The sequence below is a fragment of the Ovis aries genome, chromosome 11 (genome assembly GCF_016772045.2).
Source record: "Ovis aries strain OAR_USU_Benz2616 breed Rambouillet chromosome 11, ARS-UI_Ramb_v3.0, whole genome shotgun sequence".
Taxonomy (NCBI): domain Eukaryota; kingdom Metazoa; phylum Chordata; class Mammalia; order Artiodactyla; family Bovidae; genus Ovis; species Ovis aries.
In genome coordinates, this window is record NC_056064.1 from 19,778,287 (window position 1) to 19,804,532 (window position 26,246).

The following is a 26,246-nucleotide window of genomic DNA, read 5'->3' on the forward strand; positions in this document are numbered from 1 at the left end:
AGTCCATGGAACTGCAATTAGACATGACTGAGCAACTGAGCACGCATGCACGCAGGCACGCACGCACGCACACACACTCTCATTCCACAAAATCACAGAGAACTGGGAAAGTCATGAATCAGGCAAGACTCACACAACAGTGAACGGCAGATACAGCTCCACCTCAGGACTTCACTGGGTCCAGAGTGAACTGCATGCTATGAGCTCTTACTTTCTGACCCGCAGTGTCCATGGACCTAAGCTGCCCCCACACCCACTTAACTCACCACATGTGCCCACTGGAGGCCTGCAGGGAGACGTGGCTGCTGTACTGGAAGGCGGGCTGCTCCTTGGATAACACTGGTTCCTATGAGGGTTCAGGCAAAATAGGTCAGACCAGACAAGCTCCCTGTACCCCAGGGCCACATGCTGACCATCACCGAGTCAGGACCAGATGCCCTCTCATGCCTCCCACCGTAACGGCCAGCCAGCACCTCCTCTCACAGCACCACCATTAACCTGGGCCTTTTACTCTGGCCCTGGGGAAGATAATCTCAGACTAAACATCTGAGGTTTCCAGACAAAGATGCCAAGATCTCTGCAAATATCCCTTTCAGAGTCCATTCACTAAGTGCCTTATGATCAGCAAACACCTGCTAACTTAAGTCCTGGTAATCATAAGGTAATAGATGTTATCCTAAAAAACTGAGATTCTGGTTAAATAACCTGGCCAAAGTTATGCAGCAAGTAAACAACACAGTGGGCATCTGAAAAGAGATGAGCTCCAAAGCCCTGTTCTTTCTATCCCACGCTGCCTCCCCAAGTCCCTGCTAACGTGTATAACTGCTTACTGAATGTGGCCTTCTCTTGCCTTTATTTCTCAGGAGAGTGGGTGGGGTAGTGCAGGAATTGCAAAATCAGATCTCTTCAAGGGCCACCAGAGGATGTACGTGTGTGAAGAGGCAGAGGAAGGGCAACTGGGAGTGGTGGGGGCTGTGTGCCACACCCAAAGGCTTCCCAATTCAGATTTTTAAACAGGGTGGCCACCAATGTCACTTACTTGGCTCCAAATCCAGGACCTGCTGCTATGAGTTATAAGAACCATGGGCTAGTTACATAACAGTCTCAGTGTCACCATCTGTGAAATGGGTTATAAGACGCCTCCCTCACAGTGAGCTTTCTCACTCTCAACAGTCCTGTGCTTTCATACACTGAGCCCGTCCCTAACCACAGAGGAGGCGACCATGCCTTAAGCTCCCAGGCCTGCTGGGTGAGACCAGAAACCAAGATCATCAGCCCAAAGATGCTCACCCTGCCCACAACCCCTCGGCCTCGCACTGTCTCCAAGGTGCCGGACAGACTGAATATCCTCCAGTGTCGCTCCCGGAGCTGAACCACGTCACTGTCGAGGTTCTCCAAGCGGATGCAATAGCGCCACTGTGGGAGCAGGGGAGAGACTTCATGTCTGAGAAGGAACAGAGCCTGGGCTCGCCCCCCGGGGATTCTGAGAGCAAAGGGCAACAAAGGCCAGTACCTGCACTGCACGGGTCTCATCTCCCACCCCAGAGGTAAAGCCCCCACCTCCCAACCTGCCCCCACAGGCACGCCTCCTGAGCTCCCCTCCGCCCGAGATTAGACACTCACCCAGTAGACGTGGGAATTCTGGGCTTCCTAGGGAAAAACAAACACAAAGAATTTCAGTCCCCAAGGGTAGAAATTCCAATCAACATCTCTCCAGTGGAGCAGATGTATTCCAGGACGGATGCAAAGACAGAACAAAACCACAAGTATCTTGATGACGTGCTAACTATGGCCAACATGCCCAGAGGGAGGCAGGCTCCCTGGGCCCTTCTCTGGCCTCCTTCCTCCTCATCCTATCAAGATCACAGAGCTGGATGAGAACAGAAAACAGAGGAGAGGGCCCTTCCCTCTCACCACTCTCCCCATCAGACGCTGCCCCTTCACCCACCACTGCTGCCCAGGCTGCTGTCTTCTCCTCTGCCTTCCCACATCCCAGCAAGATAACAACACTTGGAAAGCTGTAGGCTGGCCTCCCCCACTATCGTGAGCTCCTGAAAGGCAGGTACAGTCTTTCAGTTTTGTCTCCCTAAGACCCAGGTTACAGCCAAGCAAGAAAGAGCTCAATAAATTTATAAAATGTGGGAAGAGGAACCTATGGTGATTTAAATAAGTATGTGTATGTTCTTCATAATCATGGCTCCCTTTGAGCCAGAAGAGGAGAGAGTCAACCTGGAGGCCTCCTTCCTGGGATCTGAGAGTTTCTTTGCTCTAGGTCTTGGTGTCAGCTCTTGCCAAGAGGGTGCTCGACCCCAACCAATACATGCAGCACTGGAAACCAGAACCTCAGGCACATGGTTTAAACGTGGGGACACCACACAGAACCTGGGGGCCCGGCCCTGAGGGAAGGTATCAAGGCTCGGCACCTACCCTCATGCCCATGTAGAAGGGGATAACAGTGACACGGATATTCTCCGTTGTTTCCCGGTGGACATCAGAGAGCTCCAGCCAGGGGTGATTCTTCTCCTGCCAGGCCCGTAGTGTCTCCCGAGCCACAAAAGGGGGTGCTGGGGCAAGAAATGACTGGTTAGACCAGGCCAGCGGCCAACTGTTCCTCTTATAAAATCCTTCCCAGTGATGGTCAAGGTATATAAGACACGTGAGCAAAAGCAGCACAGGCTGGAAGAAGGCACAGGGCTGCCTACCAAGAATAAGCCCCAAGGAGGAATATGACGTCAGGGGAAGAGAAGTGGCCTGGGAGTTAGGAGCCCTGGCTCTCAGATCTCACTCTGCCACTACCTAGCAACCTTGAGTTGCTCTCATCATCCCTGAGCCATCTACCTGACAGGTCTAAAGGGAGGTTAAATCAAGTTGTAGAAACAGCTCTGAAACTGCTTCTGTGACACTGTCTTTGAAGAAAGGGCCCTCCCATTCCAGCTTCCCTTTATGACAGAGGGTACCTTTTGTCTGGTCATACAGAAGAAATCTTTCAAAGAGCTCATGCTGGATAGGAACCTGATCAGTGGAGGTGTAGGGGAGGATGTCTTCATGGCTGACATAATCCAGGCCTGGCAGAGAGAGAGAGACAGAAAACTCATGGAGGAATGGGGAAGAGTGGGGCTGAAAAGAAACTCAATTTCTGGGCCTTGTCCCAGGGTGGGACAACCCTCGCACCAAGGCTCTCAGCATCTACACACCCTCCAAAGCAGATTCAAGGACAGCAGAAAGGCACTGGAATTCTCTTCCTGAGACACACCAGACCCCTCACCGATGGGCACCACTCAGACGGTCATAACTCACCTGGGATGGCATAGAGGGCCCGGCTGTCGTCGTGATTAGCCAAGAAAGTCACAGCTTCTGTCTGAGATCTCTGAGACTAAGGCAAGAAGCAAGTCATAGGTTTGCTCGGTCACTATCCAGTCCTGAGGACTTGGGGCCCAGTGCAGTATGGAACTGTTGGATCCCTCTCCTTCTCTTAGTCCCCATCAGGATCTTAGTCCCATCAGGCCTTCCCTATGGAAAAGAACCCCAGGCACAGCCACCTTGCTTACTTACTATATGTGGACAGTCTCGGGCATCAATCAGCACCTGGTAGTAAGTGTGAGTTTTGCCTTTCACCTCCTTCGAGCCATGGCCGGCAGGGTTCTCTGCTCTATGAGGCAGGAGGAAAAGCCGAAGATCAACCTGAGAAACAGAAGCGGGGCCTGCCCCAGCTCCCTACCACCCCCTCACCAAACAGACCAGTGCCTGAACTGAAGGGGCTTAGCAGCAGCTGGGCAGATGTTCAGCATGCCCTGGCCCGACGCTCCCCAGTCAGGAGCAAGCAATAGAGTGTGGTGAAGAGTCATCGTTTATCTTACTTTCTGGATGCCTCTTTAAAAAAGGGTCCAAGCTGAGAAAATCATACTGCTGCTTCAGTCCCTGGAGCCCAGAGCACCCTACTCTTCTCACATCCCAGGGGCTCTCTGTGATCACTTAATGGAGCTGGGCCTTATCTTTTTTTAAAGTACTCTAGTGATGGTAAGAGATGAGGAGAAAGATTCTAACTGAACAATCAAGAAATCAAGAAGCCTAGTTCCCCAAATGCCCTCTAGGGTACTTATAATGCAAACTAAGAATGCCTGGGGTGAGCATCCTGGGGAGGTCCGAAGGGACCCTTTGACTTAAGACTCAGAACTCAGCACTTTTGTCTCCATGGGCATCAGTGTCAAGGGAGTGTTTTGGGACTGTTCCTAAGGTCCAGAAGGATGCTGTCTTGACCGCTGGGACTCCAATTACGTATGTCTACCATGGGTCAGGCCTCCTCCAGAGGATACTGCGAGGCACAATGAGAGGGAAACTCACTTTTCTGGGGCTGCAGAAGCCACATCCCGGTCATAAAGTCTGGCCTGCCAGGGAAACAGGACGACACCTCGGTAGCCAAAAACACTGTGAAGGAAAAGCTGGGAGAAGAGAGGCTTCAGTGAGTCTGCAGTCAAGCAGGTACATCCAGGTGGCGCCCAGACCACTAAGTGGCACAGGTGGTGGCAATTCCAGCACAAGGTCTTGCTATTCTTTCCCTTGGACTCTGAGATCCACCCAGACCAACTGTGGAGCACGTTTACTGTCCCTTTACCTGGCTGACTTCTACTGAGCCATCAGGCCATAGCCGAGGCCTCAAGGAAGCCTTCCCTTCCCTCCCTTCCACTTAGCACGGTGTACAGCTGTGAACCACGTGCATACTGTAATTCTTTTCTTAGACTGTCAACTCCATGAAGGAACTGCTTTCTGATTTAATACCAATGCATAAAGCCCACTCTATTGTAGGCATACAGGGGAAAAAAGCTGAATAAACAAAAAGTCCTCCTTATCTAAAAGAGGCCTAAATCTATCTCAGTAGATCTGGCATAAAACTGACTCAGAAAAAGAGCCTCACACCCAGAGCTTAATTCACTGCACTCAATTCAACTAGAACAAAGCATCAAAAAGCAGGCCCTCCACTGGCTTCTCACCAACCACTATGTTAGATGACTCTTTAGCAATAGGACTTTCTCCTCAATATAGTTCAAACCATCTCTGTCCACACTAACTTGGAAACAAAAACCGATGACACATGAAGTGCATTCAAATTCAGGAAAACAGGAACAAAAAACCATCTTAACAACAACAACAACACTTTTGATTCTGGTCTGGCACCAAACACCAAGGCAGAAAATCATAATGTTCAGGCCTGTGGCCAAATTTCACCCTTTCAGAAGCAGAGCACACCCTGAAAACAAAAGATGATGCCACCCAGCACTCACCTGTCCAGTCTCATATTTTCCATTCTGTTTTGGCACCTCGAACACACCAACTGTCTCCAAAACTTTGCCCTCTGGTCGGTTTCTAATTAGGACGGAAAAGGAACAAGGAACTGAAAAGCTAAGAAGTGAAGGGTACTAATCCATCAGAAAAAGCTACTAGGATACTGGGGGGGCCGGGGCCAGGACAGCAGAGAAGGGTTGCGGCAGTGGGGCCAGCTGAAGCAGGGAAGGGTCCTGCCAAGCCACCCCTCCACAGAGATTCTGCTGCTCCTCCTGAGGACCAGCCGCAGATGCCTCCTTGGTTTCCATGATATCTGACAGCTCCCAAATCACTTTCTTCTCTCTTGACTCTTAGCATTCCTCTATCATGCCCTCAGACCCTGCTTCATCATATCCCTTGCCTCCATTTCTTCCCTGACCCATCCTCCTGACCTCCCACAGCAGTGAATGCCTTTCCTATCTTGTATTTCAGTTATTTGTGTCACTGTCTTATCTCCATTAGAGACTGTAAGTTCCCTGGGAGCAATGTTTGTGTCTGATTAGCCTCTGCTCCCTCTCAGAGCCTAGGGTATAAGGGGTGCTCAAAAGAAAACTTTTGTGTCATCATACCATGTCCAACTCCACCTCTAAACTGCAGTCCTCATCCTGGCATTGCACCAATGTTATTCTCTCAATCTAGTTTTTGTTCAGGTTTACATCAGTTTACAGAGGAGTCTTAAATTGCAAATAGCTATCATCTCTCCCCCATGTCCGTGTCTCATCTCAGCCACTAAAAGGTCAGCTCTCACAGTGACTTCTGGACCAGACTGCTTTTTCTGGGAGCCCTTCAAAGCACCGTTTTCTTACTATTGTGGAGAGGTGAACTCCATGTCTCCTTCCACTTGGTTCACCTGTCCCAATTTGATCTCTCTGGTCCCATCCCTAGGCACATGGTTCATACCATCCCCGTGGCCTCAAACCCCCTTCCTCAAGTCACATAAAGAGAGGATGTGCCCCCAAGGTCACACTGAAGCCTAGGACCCACGCAGGGCGCAGACTCGGGTCCTGTTTCCCACTTGCAGCATCTTTCCGAGGGAGGCCTTGACCCTCAGTCACGGGCTGGGGGTTCAAATTAAAAGCCCTAGCACTTAACTGAAGGACTTCCCACTAACACCGGCGCTCGGATGCCCGCATTCGAGGAAGTAGGCTTTGCTCCGAGAGGGTTACTAGTTCCCCCTCGGAGCCAGTCCGGCACAATCCAGGACTCTGGGCCGCGCTCCCTTCCTCGCTCCTGGCACGCGTCCCAGGCAGCGCAGGTCGGCTCTCGGCCGGAACTCTCCCGGGTCGAACTCCTATCACCCTCTGCCGCTGGGCCCTCTGGCCCGGGACACGCTCCTTAGGCTCCGGGCCCGACCCCCGCGCTCCGTCCCTCACCGGGACGAGAGGTGCCTCAGCGTCGTCGTGGTCGCCACGGGAGGGAAGGCCCCAGCTCCACCCGCCGCACAGAACGGCCTCGGCCCCCGGGTCCCAGTCAGCGACCGGGACCACCATCGACTGCCCACGGTCAGGGCCCGCCGGGCCACACAGCCCGCCATGTCTAGCCCGAGCGCCCGCTGGGCTGCTGACACACCGCCCGACCCGCGGCCGGGCGGCGTTCCGCCCCCGCCCCACACTGCCCCGCGCCGTTGCCCCGCCCCCTCGGCTCTCTGCCCCGCCCCGCGAACTTCGCGCTTCTTCCGGCGCAGGCGGACGGAAGTCTCGGTTCTAGGTCACCTGACCGTAAAGTCGGCTAGTAATGGCGTCTTGCTTGTTAGCTGGCGAGCGATTTGTACGCGCTCTGGGTCCTGGTGGGGAGCTGGAGCCAGAGCAACTGCCCGGGAAGCTGCGAGCAGAGCTTGAGGCCGCGCTAGGGAAGAAGCACAAGGGCGGCAATCGCCCGGCTCGCCTGGTTTCTTTCCGCCTGATCCGGGATCTGCATCAGTACTTGAGAGAAAGGGGTGAGCCCCAGTCTCCGGTTCAGAGTCGCCTCATTTTTTTCCCAGAGTTTAGGCCCTTTCTAAGGTGTTTTTTCCTGAGGAGGTGTATCTGTTGCTGAACCAAACTCGCGGCTTCTTTCATGACTTCCAGCAAAGCCAATATACTGAGGCAGGGTTGTGGTGAAGGAAAGTACAGTATTTAATGCAGGGTGCCAAGCAAGGGAACGGGAAACAAGGCTCAAATCCACTCTCGCTTGGAATTTGAGTTAAGGAACTTTGGTTTAAAGGAGAAGAACAAAGGCTAGGAATAATTGTCGTAATTGTGGTTTCAGGAGTCAGAATGTCTCTGATTTACGATTCTCAGGTCAAGTGGTCCTTGGCTCCGGTGTCTGTTAGCTCACTTTGCCCTGGAGAAGCAACCAGAGTTTTCACATTAATGATGATATTTATAACACTACATTAAAGATGTTATCAACAATAGCAGTTTTAGTCATCAGACTCTGGTTCATTAGTATTCTGTTAACACAAGATAGAAGTTAGAGGGGACAGGGAAAGGAATAAAGTTTTAGATAGATTAATCCTAAGGTCAGTAAGGAAATTCAGTTTTAGGGGGACTGAATTTCGAATCCATCACTCTTTCACCCATGGAATGATAATCTGGCCAACCCAAGAGTAACCTCATAAATCCTGGGGAACCAACCCACTCTGTTCCTAATTTCCATGGGAATTTTTCGTGGATGACAAAATTTACTTGTGCAGTTTCTGTTCTCTTGAGTCTCATCTTTACATCTAGGCCCACGTGACCCTTGAGGAAGTCCAAATTCCAACTCAATAGCACAGCACAGGTTCAGTTTCTTTCTTTTAAGCCCCATTTTAAAAAAGGAACATAGTGAGCTCGCCCTGTGTGTGAATCTAGATTTCTTTCCATCTTAAAAGCAAGAGTGGTCACATCTGATACAGTTGGTTGTTTTTTGTTTTTGGATATAGAATGATGGGAAGTTCTGTTGAAATATCTGGACTGGGAGTGACATCTGAATTATAGTCCTAACTCTGCTACTGACTCTTTGTAGAGGAGTCATTTCTCTTCCTTGAGCCTCTGTTCACTTATATGTAAAGGGGTCCAGTAAGACAAACTGGCATGTAAGGTCTTTTGCCAGAATTAACAGCCTGCCCAGAAATGTGAGGGGTAGATTACTCAATTATTAGAACTAAAAAGGACCTTAGAGTTCATCTAGCACAGTGTCCTCTAAGTATTCACCATCACTAGGCCTTAAACCTATTTAGGGCAAGTTCTTTTGTGGCCACAGAAATGACCTAACTTAAAGGCAAATATGGAGAAGGCAATGGCATCCCACTGCCGTACTCTTGCCTGGAAAATCCCATGGACAGAGGAGCCTAGTAGGCTGCAGTCCATGGGGTCGCTAAGAGTCGGACACGACTGAGCGACTTCACTTTCACTTTTCACTTCCATGCATTGGAGAAGGAAATGGCACTCCAGTGTCACTGGCACCCACTCCAGTGTTCTTGCCTGGAGAATTCCAGGGACAGGGGAGCCTAATGGGCTGCTGTCTATGGGGTCACACAGAGTCAGACACGACTGAAGCGACTCAGCAGCAAAGGCAAATATAAATGACCTACTTGTTACTAGCTGTGACATTGGTTGGGTAATCGAGCCAACAATTAAAGTCACTGTGTAGCACTAGGATATACTTATGTATATGGGAATATCTTAGTTTCTTTCCAGTGGAAAATGATCTTGCAGGTGAACTGAGATAAGAGTAGCCATGTTTTATTTTGGTAGAAAGAATTAGCGGGCTGGTGACTTCTTTGGCAGTCCAGTGGTTAAGATGCCGTGCTTTCAATGCAGAGGGTGTGGGTTTGAACCCTAGTTGGGGAACTAACTTCCTACATACCTCATGGCACTGCCAAAAAAAAAAGAGTTGACGGGCTAGATCCTTCTCTGATCCTTCAACCTCACCTCTATGCATTTTTCCTCAGGTTCCAAACTATACCTTCATGAGCTCCTAGAAGGCAGTGAAATCTATCTCCCAGAGGTTGTGAAGCCTCCTCGGGTACGTAAGGGATATATTTGTGAGAATGGATGTTGACTCAGTTGGGTTTATTCATTTTATTTCCAAGTTTATGAATCTTGGGCCTCAAAAATTGTTCTTTGAATCCTTGAGAGCTGGGGTGGAGGAAACCAGATATTGTCCTCCCAGTTTGACAGCTTGAAAAACTGATAACCAAAAAAAAAAAAAAGTTTCCAAAGCACTGGAGGCAGGACTGGTGCCTGGGTCTTCTTAGCAGTACTTTGCCCCCTGAAACCAGTGATTGTGTTGTGTCTTCTAGCAAGCTGGAAATATCATTCTTCTTGTTTGTTTTTTCTGCCTCAGAACCCAGAGCTAGTTGCTCGTCTGGAAAAGATTAAGATACAGCTGGCCAATGAGGAATATAAGCGGATCACCCGCAATGTCACCTGTCAGGTAAGAGCCCACTCTTCAATATATGGACCCTGTAGTCCCTGAAAGCAGGGCCCTGCACTGGGAAGACAAGCGGATGAAAGAAAAAATGTGGAAACCTGGTTTGTATACTATTAATATTAAGGGACTGTAGAAGCTCTGTGCTGCGTACAAGCCAAATACAGTTCCCATCCTATTTACTGAGACTGTCGGCTCAGATGGTGACTGATTTTTAAAGGTTGTAGAGGTGGAGATGAGCCTGGAGCCATTCTTTTGGCAGAGCACCCTACTTTTCTCTGGCATGCACCTGGCCCAGAGGAGGAGAGGGATACACGGGTACTGGAAATATATGTCTCTTCTCTGAAATGCTTGATCCAGAGTAGAATCCAACTGGTCCTAGACAAAATCCGGGGAGAAGACAGAACTAGTGTGTTGGCTAATAAAGAGGGCTGAGCCCAGACTGACAAATGAATGCTCTCTGGGCTGCTTCCATTCTGAAACCCTTTGTTTTTTCTTTTTCCAAGGATCCAAGGCATGGCGGAACTCTCAGTGACCTGGGAAAGCAAGGTGAGGTACTAGGAAATCAGGCTGCGAAAGCCTCTCACTGGGATGGGTCAGCCGTGGTCCTCCTTCCCACTCCATTGCTCAGGATTTAAGCCTGAGCTGTTCAGGCTTGCTGTTTGAGGGAAGCCTGGCTGATGGGGGAGGCAGCTGTGAGATAAAAGGGCCTCATGGAGGATGTTGACCTAAAAGTTTCTTGCCCGGGCTCCTCCCCAAAGTGAGGTCAGTGAAGGCTCTGGTCATCACCATCTTCAACTTCATTGTCACGGTGGCGGCTGCCTTCGTCTGCACTTACCTTGGAAGCCAGTATATCTTCACAGAAATGACCTCGGTGAGTAGGTTCTGGGCAGGGCAGGGTGCCCTAGTTGGGAGTGTTGGTGGGATAGGGAGGAGGTACATGAAAATGCTTTGAACAGGTTATGTATTTATGTGATAAACAAAGGGGGCATTTGGTCTGTCCAGCAGTCATGGAGGTAGATAATAACCTCAGGAGAATCAGGATCCGGTTTTCTTCCCTTCCCCCCAACTTATGGGCTGGGTTGAGGTCCTCTCCATCCTTGTTAGGTACTAGAGGCTCCAGAGCTGGAAGCTGGTCTGCATCCCATAAGCCTGATTCTCTCCCTTCCCAGCGAGTACTGGCTGCCTTGATCGTGGCCTCTGTGGTGGGTCTGGCCGAGCTATATGTCATGGTGCGGGCGATGGAAGGCGAGTTGGGAGAACTGTAACTGTGCTTCCTCATCGAAGTCTGGAGACTCCAGGGTCTCAGCTGCCAGATGCTGATTCTCAGTCAGTGATTCGTACTCAGCCAAGCCAAGGCCACGTGCTCTTCCTACAGGACAGCCCCATCCTGTCAGTTAACAGAGGGGGCTGTAGAGGAGACTCAGACAACAACAGGAAAGAACTGGTCTGTCCGTACATTTTCCCGAAGCCAGTGCCCATCTGCCTTCTACTGTCCATTCTGGGCGTTGCTGGGGCTGGTTTTTTCCCCCACTGGAATCAAAGAGAATCCAGGCCTTTCCAGAAGTAGACCATACTGCCTTGAACTTGCCCAGGTGCACAAGTCAGTGTTTGTCCTTGCTCCACATATCATGATGCAGACCTGTAATTTATATCAGAAGACTCCAATAAAGCAGAGGGATTCGCTTTCTCTAGTTTGTGCTGGAAGAGGAACTGATCAGAGGACATCAACTAAGAGAAAGCCAGTTGGTACAGGATGGTGCAATTGTACTCAAAGCAACTTTTTGGAATCTTAGTTTCTGCCTTCATCTTTTTCCTTCTGCTGGCCTTGTTCAGATTTTCTATGTTTCTGCCGGTCTTCACTATTCATCAGCCCTCCTTCAACTTCCCACCTTCCGGTCACCCTTTGCTCTGCTTCCAAAAATGAAAAAAGTTCAGATAGCAAAGCAGTATGTCTGCTTTTAATTGCAAAACCCCTTGTACTTGTTTGTATTTGTAAGGAGAGTATGTGTACTGTGAATTGTCTGAGCTAATGAAGGGAGAGATTCTTTGTAGACTGGTGACTGTTTTTAGATTGAACTGTATGTGTAATTTATATGAGTATACACATAATAAAAATATATGGTATGTGTACATATTGTTATACGTAAGCCTGTTACAGGTTATTTTATGCGGATTCTTGAACATATTTGGGTAAGTGCAAAAAATAGTATGTAAAATTGTTTTACATGATTGCTTTTGGTCTTCAGAACTATTCCAGAGGTTAGACAAGGAAGCAGTTTTAGGTCCCTTTTCCGGAAGACAAAACTGAGGCTGAGAAAGGTCAAATGACCCTCAGCAGTCCTTTTTCTGTTAAAAGGAGCCAAAGACTCCTAGGTTATCTTGAAGTCTCTGTGTAATGTTACATTTTTAAGAACTTAGATTAGTGGTGTGTTGATGGAATCTGTATAAGACTTTTAGAAATTACAGTGGCATTATTATTTATACAATAAATATTTATCAAATCAGCATATTCTTTTGTTTGTTTGTTTTTAACTTTGGCCATGCCACACAGCATGCGAGATCTTAGTTCCCTGACCAGGGATTGAACCCGAGGTCCCTACAGTGGAAGTGTAGCATCCTAACCACTGAGCTGCCAGGGAATTCCCTCCAGGGTGTTCTTATTTCAAATCTTATGACAACAGAGAAGTCCAAAGGCTTCCATAGTTGTGAGACTTAATTCAGGTCTGCTCCTAATGGTAGACTCTTTATTTCTGTTTGTTCAGTGTATGAGCTCCTAAGGTCTTTTTTTCCCCCAGGACACTCTTCTGTTTTAGAAATTATACACTCACTGACTCAATAGACGTTTCCTCCACAGTATTGCCAGTTTCTTGAATTACAGCAAGTCAGCCTCTAAGGACAATATCCTACACGAGAGAGAAGGAGGGTTTAGGCCCTTCTGTTACACCACAGATCATTTTGTTGAGAAATCAGGATTTCTGTTGTTGACTGGAAGAAATATCAACTTGAAAAAAAAATACAGGTGGCATTTTACAGTGTTTTTAGCAATCCTGACTGTTTAAGATTGAGTTAAAAAGCTACAGTGAATCACTCTTTGCTCCTGATGAGCAAAGCCAAGTCAGATTTTTAGAATTCAGGTAGATATCATCTCTTTTCAAGTGCCTGAGTCTTGCAAGTGGAAAGAGTTTTAACCTTCAGACTAATATCTATGCTACGTGCTTAAAAAATCCATTTAAATTATTTGTTTTGGTCTGTACTCCATTCTCCTCCTTTGACAATATCTCTGGGGTATATGGGCAGAGAACAGTAAGAAAAATAAGGGGAAAAAATCTACAGATTTTATCCTAATACATATAAATCAGAACAGAGAACCAGAGAATTTTAAAATGCTACAGAAACTTAGAGAAGTTAATTTTCCCAGCCAAGTAGTTCACAAAGACACTAATATTCCAGAGGATCATCTGACTTGTCCCAAGGCTACAGAGCTTCAGTCAGTTCATTTCAGTCGCTCAGTCGTGTCCGACTCTTTGCGACCCCATGAATCGCAGCACACCAGGCCTCCCTGTCCATCATCAACTCCAGGAGTTCACTCAGACTCACGTCCATCGAGTCAGTGATGCCATCCAGCCATCTCATCCTCTGTCGTCCCCTTCTCCTCCTGCTTCCAATCTCTCCCAGCATCAGAGTCTTTTCCAGTGAGTCAACTCTTCATATGAGGTGGCCAAAGTACTGGAGTTTCAGCTTTAGCATCATTCCTTCCAAAGAACACCCAGGCCTGATCTTCTTCAGAATGGACTTAGTTATAGCCAAAGCTCCAACCCCTGGCTCTTGGCTCTCATGTCATGTCTCTTTCCACATAATGCTATTCAGTCTCTTAACATTAGAAAATTGGTCAAGTGAAAGTACGTTTGAAGTACTAACATGGAGTGGGAACTTATTCTCACCTTGTACTTAATAACTGTTAGCTGCTGCTTCTCTCCCTGACCTTCATGAGTCTTGAGGTTGAAGTTTTCATTGTGTCTGATGCAGTTCCTAATTTTCTGTTTTCTCTCTCGCTTCTTTTCCTTCATACTTAAAATGCTTGAGGGAAGAGTGGCGAACACTGCCTGTATTTGTGTAGGGTCTCTATTAAGCTTTGGTATTAGGGAGCCTGACAACACATGTGCCTTCAGACAGACTTTTGGGGGTTAGGCTGATCATCACTTTGCTTAACAGATACCCTACACAAATACAGGCAGTATTCGCCACTCTTCCCTCAAGCATTTGGGAAACTCTGCAGTGGCCACAGGACTGGAAAAGATCAGTTTTCATTCCAATCCCAAAGAAAGGCAATGCCAAAGAATGTTCAAACTACTGCACAATTGCACTCATCTCACACGCTAGCAAACTAGTGCTCAAAATTCTCCAAGCTGGCCTTCAACAGTATCTGAACTGTGAACTTCCAGATGTTCAAGCTGGTTTTAGAAAAGGCAGAGGAACCAGAGATCAAATTGCCAACATCCATTGAATTATCAATAAAGCAAGAGAGTTCCAGGAAAACATCTACTGCTTTATTGACTACACCAAAGCCTTTTTGTGGATCACAACAAACTGGAAAATTCTTAAGAGATGGGAATACCAGACCACCTTACCTGCCTCCTGAGAAATCTGTATGCAGGTCAAGAAGCAACAGTTAGAACTGGACATGGAACAGACTGGTTCCAAATCGGGAAAGGAGTATGTATGTCAAAGCTGTATATTGTCACCCTGCTTATTTAACTCATAAGCAGAGTACATCATGCAAAATGCCAGGCTGGATGAAACACAAGCTGGAATCAAGATTTGCCAGGGTCCAGCCCCGGTGGATCCAGGGAATTCCAAGGTGGGGACGGAGTCGGCGTCTTTGGAAAAATACATATTTAATCACAGATATAGAGAGATTAGAAATGGATAGCGTAGTAGGAAGATTAGTGGAGAAAAAGAGGCTGAATAACTTGGATTACGTGGAATAGCATCCATGCACCAGATGGGAATTCAGCCAGAAAAACGGGAGCAAGAAAGAAGCAACATGGGGGAATCAGTCTTTCCGGAAAATGATCCAATTTCTTTATTTTGGGGTTTGCTTATATACCTTTTGTTACACATAGGGATGAATACAGAGTCACGCGGGAGTCAGCAGTCCTGACCTTTATCAAAATCAGGTGCTTCACATAAGGTACATCATCTTCTGGCCATGAGTGAGACCTGCTGACATTTTATGATCCTTTCTTTCTGATAACCAAAAAACTTACTTCTTCCAAGGGTGTTTTTTTCTTAAACCAGTCACCACCCTCCAAATAAAGTTACATTCCTATAGGATGAGGGTGTAGTGAGTTACAATCAAGAAAGGAATTTATTTAACCCAAGGTTAACATGATTAGTCTTAAAGGTTAATACTTATTTCTTCCTATATGCTAGTTATATTCATTATAAGGGTAGGGAACATGGAGATTTAGCAGCAAACATCAGCCCAACAAATGAAAATCCTTTCACCAATGCTCCCCTTAAGATCTATTTAGTCTTAAGATATGATAAATTTACATTTTTACATAGCAAGAACACAGTGATTTATAACAAAGTACAGTGATCTATTACAAAAGAGAAAATCCATTAACTCAAAAAGTCTAGTATTGCTAACATCAAACTACTATATTTCCTTTGCTATATTCCAGATACATTGATTAATATATTCCCAGGTGCCTAAGGATATGGAGGCCTGACTGAACAAGAAAAAGCCCTATGCTAATTAGGACTCTCAAAATACTCCAAAACTCTCTGTGCTGTTTATAGTTAAGAGGTAGTAAACAATCATGTGGCAGGAGTATGGATAATCCTGTCACACAAGCTAGTCTGTCAGCAGAGAGGTTTGACCTAAGACATCCTTGTCCCACCCAGAGCAGGGAATTAGCAGCAATTATTGACACAACAAATGAAGAACCCTTCACCAATATAATTCCTAACCAACCCACTATACTAATAATTTCTAATTCCCCAAAAGAATTTGCCTTTAGTAAGTCTAAAACATCTCATGCCTCTCAGATTGGGAGGCTGTAAACAATCAAGTGTGGCAGGACGAACCTATACAGGTGGGCTAGATAACCTTCAGAGGAGTCCGTAAGCTGAAACACTCTTGTCACGCCCAAGAATTTTTATTGCCTTGGAGCTGCACATTTACTCCTTCTCCAAGAAAAACGGTTATGGAGGAGAGCCCCCCGTAAAGTCAGAGGTGTAGGTGAGAGCATAAAACAGACTCTGGTTTTGGGGTTATGTGCTCGGGAACAGGGGGTTTCCTGAGGCTTGATCACGCCTTTGCGTATGCCAAGCCTCATTCCTCATGACCTTGGCCACGGGCGGAGTTCCTCACGCTGGCTCCCGGCAAAGATTGCCTGGAGAAATATCAATAACTTCAGATATGCAGATGACACCACCCTTATGGCAGAAAGTGAAGAACTAAAGAGCCTCTTGATGAAAGTGAAAGAGGAAATTGAAAAAGTTGGTTTAAAACTCAACATTCAGAAAACGAAGATCATGGCATCCAGTCCCATCACTTCATGGCAAATAGATGGGGAAACAATGGAAACAGTGAGAGACTTTTATTTTCTTGGGCTCCAAAATCACCGCAGATGGTGACTGCAGCCATGAAATTAAGACGCTTGCTCCTTGGAAGAAAAGCTGTGACCAACCTAGACAACATATTAAAAAGCGGAGACATTGCTTTACTGACAATTGTCCTTCTAGTCAAAGCTATGGTTTTTCCAGTAGTTATGTATGGATGTGAGAGTTGGACTATAAGGAAAGCTGAGTGCCAAAGAATTGATGCTTTTGAACTGTGATGTTGGAGAAGACTCTTGAGAGTCCCTTGGACTGCAAGGAGATCCAACCAGTCCATCCTAAAGGAGATCAGTCTGGGTGTTCATGGTAGGACTGATGTTGAAGCTGAAACTCCAATACTTTGACCACGTGATGCAAAGAACTGACTCCTTGGAAAAGACCCTGATGCTGAGAAAGATTGAAGGCAGGAAGAGAAGGGGACAACAGAGAATGAGATGGTTGGATGGCATCACTAACTCAATGGACATGAGTTTGAGTAAGCTCTGGGAGTTGGTGAAGGACAGGGAAGCTTGGTGTGCTGCAGTCCATGGGGTTGCAGAGTCGGACATGACTGAGCAACTGAACTGACCTGAAAACTTAACTATTCAGTAAGATTCCCACCAAAAATAAATAGATATAAAAATAAAAACTACCCACAAAAAGTGATTGATTCATATGTCAGAGATCTTTGAAATACATGCCAATGTTCATCTCAATTATGTCTAATAATCAAATCCTATATTGGACACAACTTAAATATTAGTATGATTAAGTAGATTATAGCAATAGATACATTTTAAAAGTATTATACAAAATATTGTCCAAAATAAGTTGCTATACAACCCTGGAATATTTAAAAAATTAGCTGTACTGAACACTGAAACTTTTTTGGAGAGTCACATCTGTCTTTTTTTTTTTTTTTCTGCATCAGGACTTAGTTGACACATGCGGAATCTAGTTCCCTGACCAGGAATGGAATCCAGGTCCCCTGCTTTGGGAATGTGCAGTCTTAGCCACTGGACCACCAGGGAAGTCCCCACAGCTGTACTTACCTGTGCTAAACTCCATGGCCAGAGTCCCCACATATCCTCAAGCTTTCACAGTCTCCACGTAACTGGATTCAGGTTGGGAGACTTCCAGATTTTAGATACAGAGCAGACCTTTTTCTTTTTTTCTTGGCTGTTCAGCTTTCAGGATCTTAGTTCCCCAACCAGGGATCCAACCTGGGCCCAAGTCAGTGAAACCAGCAAGTCCTAGCCACTGGACCGCCAGAGAATTCCCATGGAGCTGGATTTCTTAAACAGCTTCTGACCCAGTGCAATTTCTCAGGATGCAATTGGAGTCAATCCCCACATACTCCTTCTTGGGAAGGCGTCCTCACTTGATTCCAGCCCCTACTCACAAGCCAACAGACTGCTGTGGCATTGAGTAATTTGTGTGTGTGTTAGTCACTCAGTCATGTGTTTGTGACCCCATGGACTGTAGCCTGCCAGGCTTCTCTGTCCATGAGGATTCTCCAGGTGAGAATACTGGAGTGGGTTCCCATTCTCTTCTTCAGAGGATCTTCCCAACCCAGAGATCAACCCTGAGTCTCCTGCACTGCAGGCAGATTCTTTACCCCTGAGCCACCAGGAGCTCCTTTATGGGCCAATCAGGCTTCTTAGGTGGCTCAATGGTAAAGAATTAGCCTGCCAAAGCAATAGATGTGGGCTCGATTCCTGGGTCGGGAAGATCCCCTGGAGAGGATATGGTAACCCACTCCAGTATTCTTGCCTGGAGAATCCCACGGACAGAGGAGCCTGGGGGGCTGTACCCCTTGGGGTCGCAAAGAGTCAATGACTGAGCATGCGCACACACACGCATGCATGGGCCACTGTACTGGCTTCTAGAGCGAGAGCAGCCAAAGCCTTACGTGCCTGCTGAGGAAAGGGCCATGGTACAGCAAGGGCAGAACCAGAAACAGGAATCGAGTGGCCTTTCCTCTGCTTCTCACCCCATTTTGGGAACTCTGCTCTCAGCCACTCCCTCTATCTCACCCTACCGTGCTTTCTCCAGTACAGTCTGGGTCCAAGGCTTCCTGGGGAGCAAGGGGAGTCCTTGCCAGAAGCCCAGAGAAACAAGAAGCTTGAGACCTTTCCAGTTTCTCATGTCCCACGGTACGGATCATGCTAAGTCCCTTCAGTCGTGTCCAACTCTTTGTGACCCTGTAGACTGCAGCCCGCCAGAGTCCTCTGTCCATGGGATTCCCCAAGCAAGAATACTGGAATGGGTTGCTCTGCCCTCCAAGGGATCGAACCTAGGTCTCTTACATCTCCTCCATTGGCAGGTGGATTCTTCACCACTAGCGCCACCTGGGAAGCCCACCTGGGAAGGAGGGAGAACTAGCGTCCATTGAGAGCTTTTATTAAGACAGTGTGCAACGCACCACATGAAGCCCTTCACCTACATTATTGCTTTTTGTTCCCAAAACAGGAAATGAGTATTACCATCCCCAGTTTTTCAGGCTTCTAGACTTCCAGAGAGTTTCAAGACTACATAGCAGCTAGGATTTGAATCTAGCACAGACCAATCGCAAACTCCAAGCTCCAGAAGCTGAGCAGCTCCAGAAGCGCAGGGAGCTGGAGTGTCCTGGAACAGGTGGGCGCAGGAGCAAGGGGTGCAGCTGAGGCTCCCTTCTCTCCAGGGTCTGTCAGCCAGAGCCCTAATCCCTTCGATTAACCCTCCTCCCTCTAACTAATCCCGGCAGAAGCCTGAGTAATACCTCCCACCCCGAATCTGCGTGGAACCTGGCCCTATTTAGGGATTAGGTGATGGAGATAAATTTCAAAAGCAAACGGCCCCCATCCCAATTCATTTGCAGCACAGAACAATCCAGATTAAGGTACAGAGTTGGGGTTTTATTTGAAGATTAGTTGGTATTACAGATGACAGTGATACCAAAACCCAACACTGCCGACATGCACGCTCCTCCCCCCCACATCCTGAGTCTGTCAGGTTGTCTCTGCAGCCCCGGGTCAGAGGGCAGCCAGTCTCATATTTGTGAAAATTAAATCAGCATAAGCCCTGGGTTCCTATTTCTACTTCATGACTTTAATATCACTCCCTCTTCAGATCCATGGCTCTGATTAATTTGTCCAGGTGGCAGGAGGACAGGGGAGGGGGGCCCTGAACTATAAAACGACTGGTCCCTGCAGTCTAAAATTAGGATCAGCCCTCTCCCAGCTTACTTAACAGTCAGGTAATGGCTTAAAGGGCCCTTGGGTACAGGGTGGTGGCCCATTGTCCTTTGGAGGGAGGAGGTATTGTCAACTGGGATGAGAAGAATTGGGAAACTGGCAGAAGTGGAAAACATGGGCTTCTGTCTCATCCCTCTGTGCCAAGATGATGGGTGGGGAGCGTGTTAGGTAGCAGGAGCCAGGCCCCCATCACACCATAGAATCCATATCTAGGCTGGTCTGGAGGACAGTGGAAGGGAGGGATCCCTGAGCTAATACTTTCATCCCGTAAGAAAACTCCCTTGTGTAAAAGGAGGGTTCAGGAGATCCACTTCCGGTGTGTTCAGTCGTAAGGAGCAGAGTGGGCTACAGGAGCCAAGTAGGGGTCTTGCAAGTCCCAGACCTAGGTTAGGAATGGTCCAGGTTGGTGACTATGGCCGAGGCATAGATGAGGTCAGACAGAATGCCCAGTGAGGTCTGGGGAGCAGCTCGCTCAGAAGAGAGGTGGGCCCCGGAAGGCCCAGCTGGTGCCCAGGGGGCTGCAGCTTTAGCCCCCACCCAGCCCTGCCCTGGACCCAAGCCAGGAGCTGGGCAGGAAGCGTGTCGACACACAGAGGCACACTGAGCTGTGCTGTTGGAGGGTGGAGGCTGGCCAAGGGTCCAGGGCTCTGGGGACCGCTGGATGGTGTCTGGAAGAGAACAGGATCTCTGGGGAGGCTCAGGCCTGGGGCTTAGGCCTCCTGGCTTTCTATTCTTGATTCTCTTGGCTCTGCGGTTCTGGAACCACACCTGGTAAGGAAAGAAGGAGCCTCTTCTGGTTCCAGCATCCCCTCCCACGAGGTACAGGGAAAGCAGAATCTGGAGGCAGGATACCCGGAGAGAACGGACTGTGGGTCAAGCTTAGAAACTCTCTGTGCAGGTGCACCCCCGTCCTGAGGGGGATGATCACAGCTCACCTGTATCTTGGCCTCAGGAAGAGAGGTGACCCGGGCCAGGTGCTCACGGGTGCTGATGTCGGGGTAGGGCCGTGCTGCAAACACTCGCTCCAGCTCCAGCAGCTGCCCTCTGCTGAAGGTGGTCCTCTTTCTCCGGTGGGGACCCAACCCACTGGCATGGCCTGCAGGCCACAGTGGGGAGGTCAAGCCAGGACTCCCTGTGAGAGCCTCCACCCCAGTCCCAAAGCCCCCAGTAGACCCTGAACCCCCTGCTCCCCACCCCTCTTCAGACTGCCCCATCACACCTTCCCCACGTCCTCCGCCTGCCCACCCTTTCCCACCAGATCACCTGCCGGAGATGCACCCACTGGGCTGGTCATGGAGCCGGCAGAGTGAGGAGCCAGACGGCCATGCCAAGGCTGTGCCCACACCAGTCCCCTCCAAGTGTGGGGTTTTATCCTGCTCAGAGGCCTGGCCCCGCCTCCAGGAGGTGGGGAATCCCGGAGGAAAAGGAGCCTCGTGGGAATATGGGTGGGGCAACCCGGCTCCTCCGGGGCTTCACCAAAGAAGCTGGCCTCATCGCCCCATCCTCACACTTCAAACTCTGGCAGTCTATGTCTGAAATCCTGTACTTTATGAAAATCCTCCCATGGTTCCATCCAGAAAGGCAGGGATGCCCCCAGGGCTGCAGCTGCCCCTCCTGGGGTCTGCGGGGCTGGCTGCCTTCAGGCAAGACTGGGTGGAGTCCTTTCCCACAACTGAGATGGGGCTGAGGAAGCTAGACAGGGTGTGGAGGACGATGGGGACAGCAGATGAGCGGGAGTCACCCTCCCCTCAGCAGGACGGGGAGCAGATGTCACTACCAGGTCACCCTCAGGTCTGCTTTAGAGCTTGGCCTGCTCCCCTGGCCCCCTAAGAGCCCAAATGGACTTCCTAGAGTCCAGGAACGTGGAACCAGAGGAGGTTCCACAGGTACATTTCGGGGGGGGGGGGTGTAGTTTAAGAAAGATGTTATTACAGTGTTCTCGTCCTTTGAAGTCTTCTGGGCCACTTTTCCACAAGAGATGGGTGCATTTGAATTTCCTTTTGGTCCCTGCTCTTCCCTGTGTCTCCTGCCTCAGTGCCCTGCACCTCAGACCCAAGACAGAGATCTCAAAACCCCATCATCTTAGGGATAGGTTTGTGGGAGCACAGTGATCACCTTCCAGGATGGGCAGAAAAGCTAAGCCGCAGTCCACTACCTCCTGACCCCCTGCCCCTTCTAAGATCTGGGTCAGTGACAAGAAGCAAAACAAGCCCCAGGCTGGATAGGGTGGCTTGGTGACTCCTGTCATCCTTAAGAGGGGTTCAAGTCCCCGCTTAGCTGCTAGTGGGTTTTTGGGGACTGCTTAGTGGGAGGAAGGCTTGCACTCATGAGGCTCTCCCAACAGGTTTTCTGGCTCACTGAGAGTGCCTGAGCCCAACACAGGCTGGACACAATGAGGATCTTCCCTGTTCTCTCCTCCAAGCTATCCTGACTGCCCGACTTCCTCTTCTTTACCCAGGCAGACCCCTGCCTCCTGCCTCTCTGCCTTGGTCAGGCCCAGGAGTCCTTTTTTTTTTTTCTTTTGGCCACACCACGTGGCACATGGGATTTTACATCCCCGACCAGGAACTGAACCCGTGCCCGTTTCTTAACCACTGGACTGCCAGGGAAGTCTCAGGACAGTAGTCTTAAACTCAGGGTCAAGGGATCTTTATTGAGCTGGAAGGAGGATGCTGGAGTAGGGAGCAGCAGAGGCCAGCTGTCTGGACTCAGGCTGCTATGCATGGCCAGGGACTGGGCAGCCCAGCCAGTACTGGGCAATGGAGCGTGGGTAGGGAGGGATCACAGAGTCCACCCGCCGCGTGCGAAGGTTCACTCGGTAGTACTTGTCTGCAAGAGAGGTTGGGAGATGGGGTGTGAGACACAGCCTGCCCATCCTGCCCTAAGAAGACCTGGGTATCTCCTGGAAGGGTGAGTGAACATCCACCAGGCACCCGAGGACTCTGGCCTGCCTCGTCACCACTCAAGGGCTGTGGTCAGCCCCAGGGACCAGGGACAGCAGGAATGACCCAGCCAGACCAGCTACAGGGCGGGCAGGGGCTCCCACCTTCTGAGAAGAAGTAGACACTCTGGATGGGCTCACAGGTTGCAGGCACAAGCCAGTCCATCTCGTAGTTATCATAGTTGTCGGCTCCCAGGCCCAGCTCCTCGCTGGAGAACCAGGACAGCCAGGTGGACCGAAATCGCCGGTAGGGGTTCTGGCTGCGGCCGCGGCCGCGGCCTCGGCCACGGCTTCGGAGAGAGCGGTAACGTTTGCGATGGCGCCGCGCAGACTTAGTCATCTTGGCCCGGGGGGAGCTGGGAGCTGAGCCTGAGATGTAGATGTGGCCGGCCATGGCCGCATCCAGTTTTCCTGGCAGACCAAACCAGTCGCGGCTGATGAGCTGGGGCTGTCCAGCACCACCTGCAGTGAGGAAGAAGTGAATGCAGAGCCTCAGTGGCCAAGGATGAGCTGTCTGCCTTGTCCAAGAACAGCCATCAGGCTAGTGGCAGAGCCCCCCATCCCGGCCTTTCCCCTGGCTTCCCTCCACCGTAGCCCTCCCCGGTTGCCCCAGTCACAGCCCCTCCTTCTGCTGGCTGTGCTAGGCAAAGTCCAAAGTGTGGGGTCCAGGTGGAGGCAAGCCTCCCCCCACCAATGTCAACAGAAGCAAAGTCTGGCCTGAGCAACCTGAGCAAACAGCTTTTGATCGATTGCTGCACAATTGCAGTCTCTCAGGCTGGCCCAGCTCTCCCTCTACCTGGGGGCTCCCAGCCCCCTGCACCAGGAAGCAAGACTCACGCTCCCGCCCTCCCTCCGTACCAAAGGAACCGCCCCAGAAGAGAAGTCGGAAGATGTCCTCCCAGCTGTCCCGCTGCATCAGGGCGAAGTGTTTAAATGCGGCCGGCTGGGAGCTGCCTTCACACTCCTCTTGACTGGGCTGCTGCTGGAACACATATTCCCAGTAGTGGTTGCCTGGGGAGGGGTGGCCATGAGCAAGACGAAAGCCCCAAGGCTGTGGGAGTTGGGAGCTCCGGTGGGGGTTGGGAGTAGGGGAGGTGGGGTGTGGAGGGGAGGTGGGGGATAAACACAGGCTCATCCCCAGTGAAGTGTGGAAGAAACCCAAGACTGCTCCACTGTCTGCACACCCTCCCGCCCACCCCTGAGTACCCTTGAAGAAGTAGACTCGCTCCCTGCCGTTGTAGCTGTGAGCGGGGAGGGCCAAGGCTGCGTCCACGTCATCCGGAATACCCTTGAAGCCATCCGAAATGTTTCGGGGGAATTCAGGTTCCAGGACACCATCCTCAAAGCGCCAGTACTGACTACCCTAAGGGGTTGGGGAGGAGAAGAGGGTAGGCAGGCAGTTGGCTGTGCACAGAGGTGCAGAATCCCCCACTCAAGGCGGGCAGCTCTAGTTCCAGGCTTGTTGCTCAGAAGCTGGAGCCTTGGGCTTTTGTGTGCTCACAGAGCCCCAGCCAGGGACCACAGGCCCAAATCCAGCCTTCTTGCCCACGCTGGTCCTGGGCACGGCTGCTCTCAACCTCTACCCAGATACTCTCAACCCTGACCCACAGCCCCCTGGGCCTGGCACCTTGAAGAGGTACGTCTTTCCCTGACAGTTGAACCGGGTGAAGGCGGCATCAATGGGCCCCTCAATGCCCCAGACATCTCGGATGAGTTTGGGGTATCCAGGCCTCACTGCCTTTTCATCCAGCTCATAGCAGTACAGCCCTGGAGGGAGGGATATTGTGTGAGGGGGGATGCCCTGGGACAGACCCCTACCCCCAAGTCCCCCCTTGAGTCACCTCGGAAGGCAAAGAGGGAACCATTCTTGAGGTCGGTGAAGGCATCAAAGGGTTTCCCACTGCACGTTTCCTCCTCTGCTGGGGACTCAGAGGTCCCTAGGTCACTGGTCCCCAGCCCAGGGTCTGAGTCTCCCCGCCCAGGTGATGGGGCCTCTTTCTCAGGGTTGAGAACCGGTGCCTGGACAGGAATCTCGGCCTGCAGAACAGGGGCCAGGGTGGGGCTCTCGGGCTGTGCTTCCACGCTGCGGTTGACCGTCTGCACCTCGCCGTAGTCATAGGTCCCGTACTCATCTTCTGGCAGATGGAACACATCCCCACGAGTCACTGCGGGCAGAGAGCGTGGCAGTGAGTCTCCAGCTGCACCGGGGACCCCAGGCCCACCCAGCCGCTCTGCACGCACCTTGGGGCTTGCACTCGGCCATGAAGTCGGCACAGCAGCTCTGGTAGTAAGAACAGAGCTCGTCACACTGACACTTCCTGGTGGCGTTGAAGCCCTCGGTGCAGCGGCCCTTGCAGGACTCTGTGAGGAGCCAGTGTCAGTTGGCACAGCCAAGCCCAGGCTACCCTTTCCCACCCTACCTTGACCCCAATGGCCAACAACACCCTCCCGCACCTTGGTCAGCCACAACAACCCACGCCAGCAGGGCCAGCATCAGAAGGGGCCTTAGGGATGTCATGGCGGGGCCTCCGGCCTCGAGCCTGGTGAACTAGGTTCCCGTGGTCTCTGCTTTGATGCCTGAGAAAAGGAGGAAGCGGAGAGACACGGAGTGGAAGTGGGGGAACCAGAGAAGAGGAGCTCCCTTTTCTACTGCTCTGTTTGCTCCACCTCCAGCCCAGCCCCCAGTGCCCCGACCCCAGAGGTTATGCAGCAAAGGGTCATGTTCCTAGAACTGTGGGTCTGGGACAGCTACGAACAGGATCCTTGCCAAGTTCAGGGGCCTCTCTGAAGAGGACTAGCGCAGTGAGCCTGGAGTGCAGAAAGAAGTCCCACTCTGCTGATCCACTGGCCGTGTGACCTTGGGCAAACTGCTTTACCCGCCTTAGTTCTCTTTTTAGGCAAATGAGACTAATCATATTTGCCTCATAGGGTGTTGGGAGCTAAAGCCGACAAGAAGTCCAACTCCTGGAGCAGCTCCAACTTCATTCTACTGCAGTAGTTATTGATCTGTGATCTGTTTGACGAGGCACACTCCTGGCTGGGTAGTTCACTCACCCCATGTGTATTTAAGGTAGTGGAAGAGGGGGTAGGAGCTGGGGAATTTTTTTTTTAATCATAAAAGAACAAAGTTTTCATTTCTGGGTTCATCTCTAGGGTACATTGATTTCCCCAGGCTGGTCTTCTCAGCACAGTCCTTTGGGTGAATATTAACCCTTTGGAGTGGATAAGATTCCTGCTGCTGCTGCTGCTGCTAGATCGCTTCATTCATGTCCGACTCTGTGCGACCCCATAGATGGCAGCCCACCAGGTTCCACTGTCCCTGGGATTCTCCAGGCAAGGACATTGGAGTGGGTTGCCATTGCCTTCTCCAATGCATGAAAGTGAAAAGTGAAAGTGAAGTCGCTCAGTTGTGTCTGACTCTTCACGACCCCAAGGACTGCAGCCCACCAGGCTCCTCCGTCCATGGGATTTTCTAGGCAAGAGTACTGGAGTGGGGTGCCATTGACTGAGTCCTTTACTAATTTACTGCTTCTCAGCAGTAAATTTCCATTCTCCAACCTCATCCTTTCCCATAGGTAACAATTTTGATCCTGTTCCCCACACTTTTTGGCTCTAGTGAGAAATAAGATCCCTCTACCCAGAAAATGTTCACTTGGCACAGTATGCCTGATTTCATGCCCACTTTGAGGGATCTATGGACCTCCTCAAGTTTTCCCACCACCTGGAGGAAGTTGTTCTCAGAGATTTCA

At 50.1% G+C, this 26,246-nt stretch overlaps 4 protein-coding genes across 6 annotated transcripts in view; 1 reads left to right on the forward strand and 3 right to left on the reverse strand.

The window, feature by feature from the left end:
- The window catches only part of POLDIP2 (DNA polymerase delta interacting protein 2), a 26,462-nt gene extending 19,530 nt beyond the window's left edge, over nucleotides 1-6,932 (reverse strand). Inside the window, exons 1-10 of the mRNA XM_012185387.5 lie at nucleotides 6,693-6,932; nucleotides 5,280-5,361; nucleotides 4,342-4,439; nucleotides 3,553-3,649; nucleotides 3,298-3,373; nucleotides 2,958-3,065; nucleotides 2,428-2,564; nucleotides 1,624-1,650; nucleotides 1,291-1,416; nucleotides 267-346 (exon numbers count right to left, since the gene is read on the reverse strand). Of these exons, the coding sequence (XP_012040777.3) occupies nucleotides 267-346; nucleotides 1,291-1,416; nucleotides 1,624-1,650; nucleotides 2,428-2,564; nucleotides 2,958-3,065; nucleotides 3,298-3,373; nucleotides 3,553-3,649; nucleotides 4,342-4,439; nucleotides 5,280-5,361; nucleotides 6,693-6,853 (992 nt within the window). The 5' untranslated portion in view covers nucleotides 6,854-6,932. The remainder of the gene's footprint in view (nucleotides 1-266; nucleotides 347-1,290; nucleotides 1,417-1,623; nucleotides 1,651-2,427; nucleotides 2,565-2,957; nucleotides 3,066-3,297; nucleotides 3,374-3,552; nucleotides 3,650-4,341; nucleotides 4,440-5,279; nucleotides 5,362-6,692) is intronic.
- A 107-nt stretch (nucleotides 6,933-7,039) lies between these two features.
- On the forward strand, nucleotides 7,040-12,221 carry TMEM199 (transmembrane protein 199). Of its 2 annotated transcripts, none has more exons than XM_012185390.4 (6): nucleotides 7,040-7,255; nucleotides 9,233-9,306; nucleotides 9,628-9,717; nucleotides 10,218-10,260; nucleotides 10,473-10,585; nucleotides 10,819-12,221. In XM_012185390.4, the coding sequence occupies exons 1-6, from the start codon at nucleotides 7,054-7,056 to the stop codon at nucleotides 10,900-10,902; spliced, it is 606 nt and encodes a 201-aa protein (XP_012040780.1). In that variant the 5' UTR covers nucleotides 7,040-7,053; the 3' UTR covers nucleotides 10,903-12,221. The 2 variants fall into 2 exon arrangements, with proteins under 2 accessions (XP_012040780.1, XP_004012545.1); XM_004012496.5 differs by having other exon boundaries at nucleotides 10,884-12,221.
- A 6,975-nt stretch (nucleotides 12,222-19,196) lies between these two features.
- SEBOX (SEBOX homeobox) lies at nucleotides 19,197-22,372 on the reverse strand. 2 transcript variants are annotated; one of them, XM_015098533.4, is made up of 2 exons: nucleotides 20,492-22,372; nucleotides 19,197-20,324 (listed from the first exon to the last, which is right to left on the reverse strand). In XM_015098533.4, the coding sequence occupies exons 1-2, from the start codon at nucleotides 20,768-20,770 to the stop codon at nucleotides 19,944-19,946; spliced, it is 660 nt and encodes a 219-aa protein (XP_014954019.2). In that variant the 5' UTR covers nucleotides 20,771-22,372; the 3' UTR covers nucleotides 19,197-19,943. The 2 variants fall into 2 exon arrangements, with proteins under 2 accessions (XP_014954019.2, XP_042112501.1); XM_042256567.1 differs by having other exon boundaries at nucleotides 19,197-20,393; nucleotides 20,492-22,352.
- VTN (vitronectin) lies at nucleotides 22,190-25,113 on the reverse strand. The gene is made up of 8 exons (XM_027975239.2): nucleotides 24,952-25,113; nucleotides 24,739-24,858; nucleotides 24,339-24,662; nucleotides 24,125-24,264; nucleotides 23,704-23,860; nucleotides 23,356-23,508; nucleotides 22,603-22,959; nucleotides 22,190-22,385 (listed from the first exon to the last, which is right to left on the reverse strand). Exons 1-8 carry the CDS (start codon nucleotides 25,013-25,015, stop codon nucleotides 22,273-22,275), a joined length of 1,428 nt encoding a protein of 475 aa, XP_027831040.1. The 5' UTR covers nucleotides 25,016-25,113; the 3' UTR covers nucleotides 22,190-22,272.
- Between the last annotated feature and the right edge of the window lie 1,133 nt (nucleotides 25,114-26,246).

Coding starts and splice junctions, on each gene's coding strand:
- TMEM199 (XM_004012496.5), top strand. CDS start 7,054: ATGGCGTCTTGCTTGTTAGCTGGCGAGCGATTTGTACGCGCTCTGGGT. Junction 9,307..9,627: donor AGGTTGTGAAGCCTCCTCGG/GTACGTAAGGGA, acceptor TTTCTGCCTCAG/AACCCAGAGCTAGTTGCTCG. Junction 10,586..10,883: donor TCTTCACAGAAATGACCTCG/GTGAGTAGGTTC, acceptor CTCCCTTCCCAG/CGAGTACTGGCTGCCTTGAT.
- SEBOX (XM_042256567.1), bottom strand. CDS start 20,770: ATGGGGCAGTCTGAAGAGGGGTGGGGAGCAGGGGGTTCAGGGTCTACT. Junction 20,394..20,491: donor TTCCTGAGGCCAAGATACAG/GTGAGCTGTGAT, acceptor TCCTGCCTCCAG/ATTCTGCTTTCCCTGTACCT.
- VTN (XM_027975239.2), bottom strand. CDS start 25,015: ATGACATCCCTAAGGCCCCTTCTGATGCTGGCCCTGCTGGCGTGGGTT. Junction 23,861..24,124: donor GAAAGACGTACCTCTTCAAG/GTGCCAGGCCCA, acceptor CCAACCCCTTAG/GGTAGTCAGTACTGGCGCTT. Junction 22,386..22,602: donor TGTCTACTTCTTCTCAGAAG/GTGGGAGCCCCT, acceptor CCTCTCTTGCAG/ACAAGTACTACCGAGTGAAC.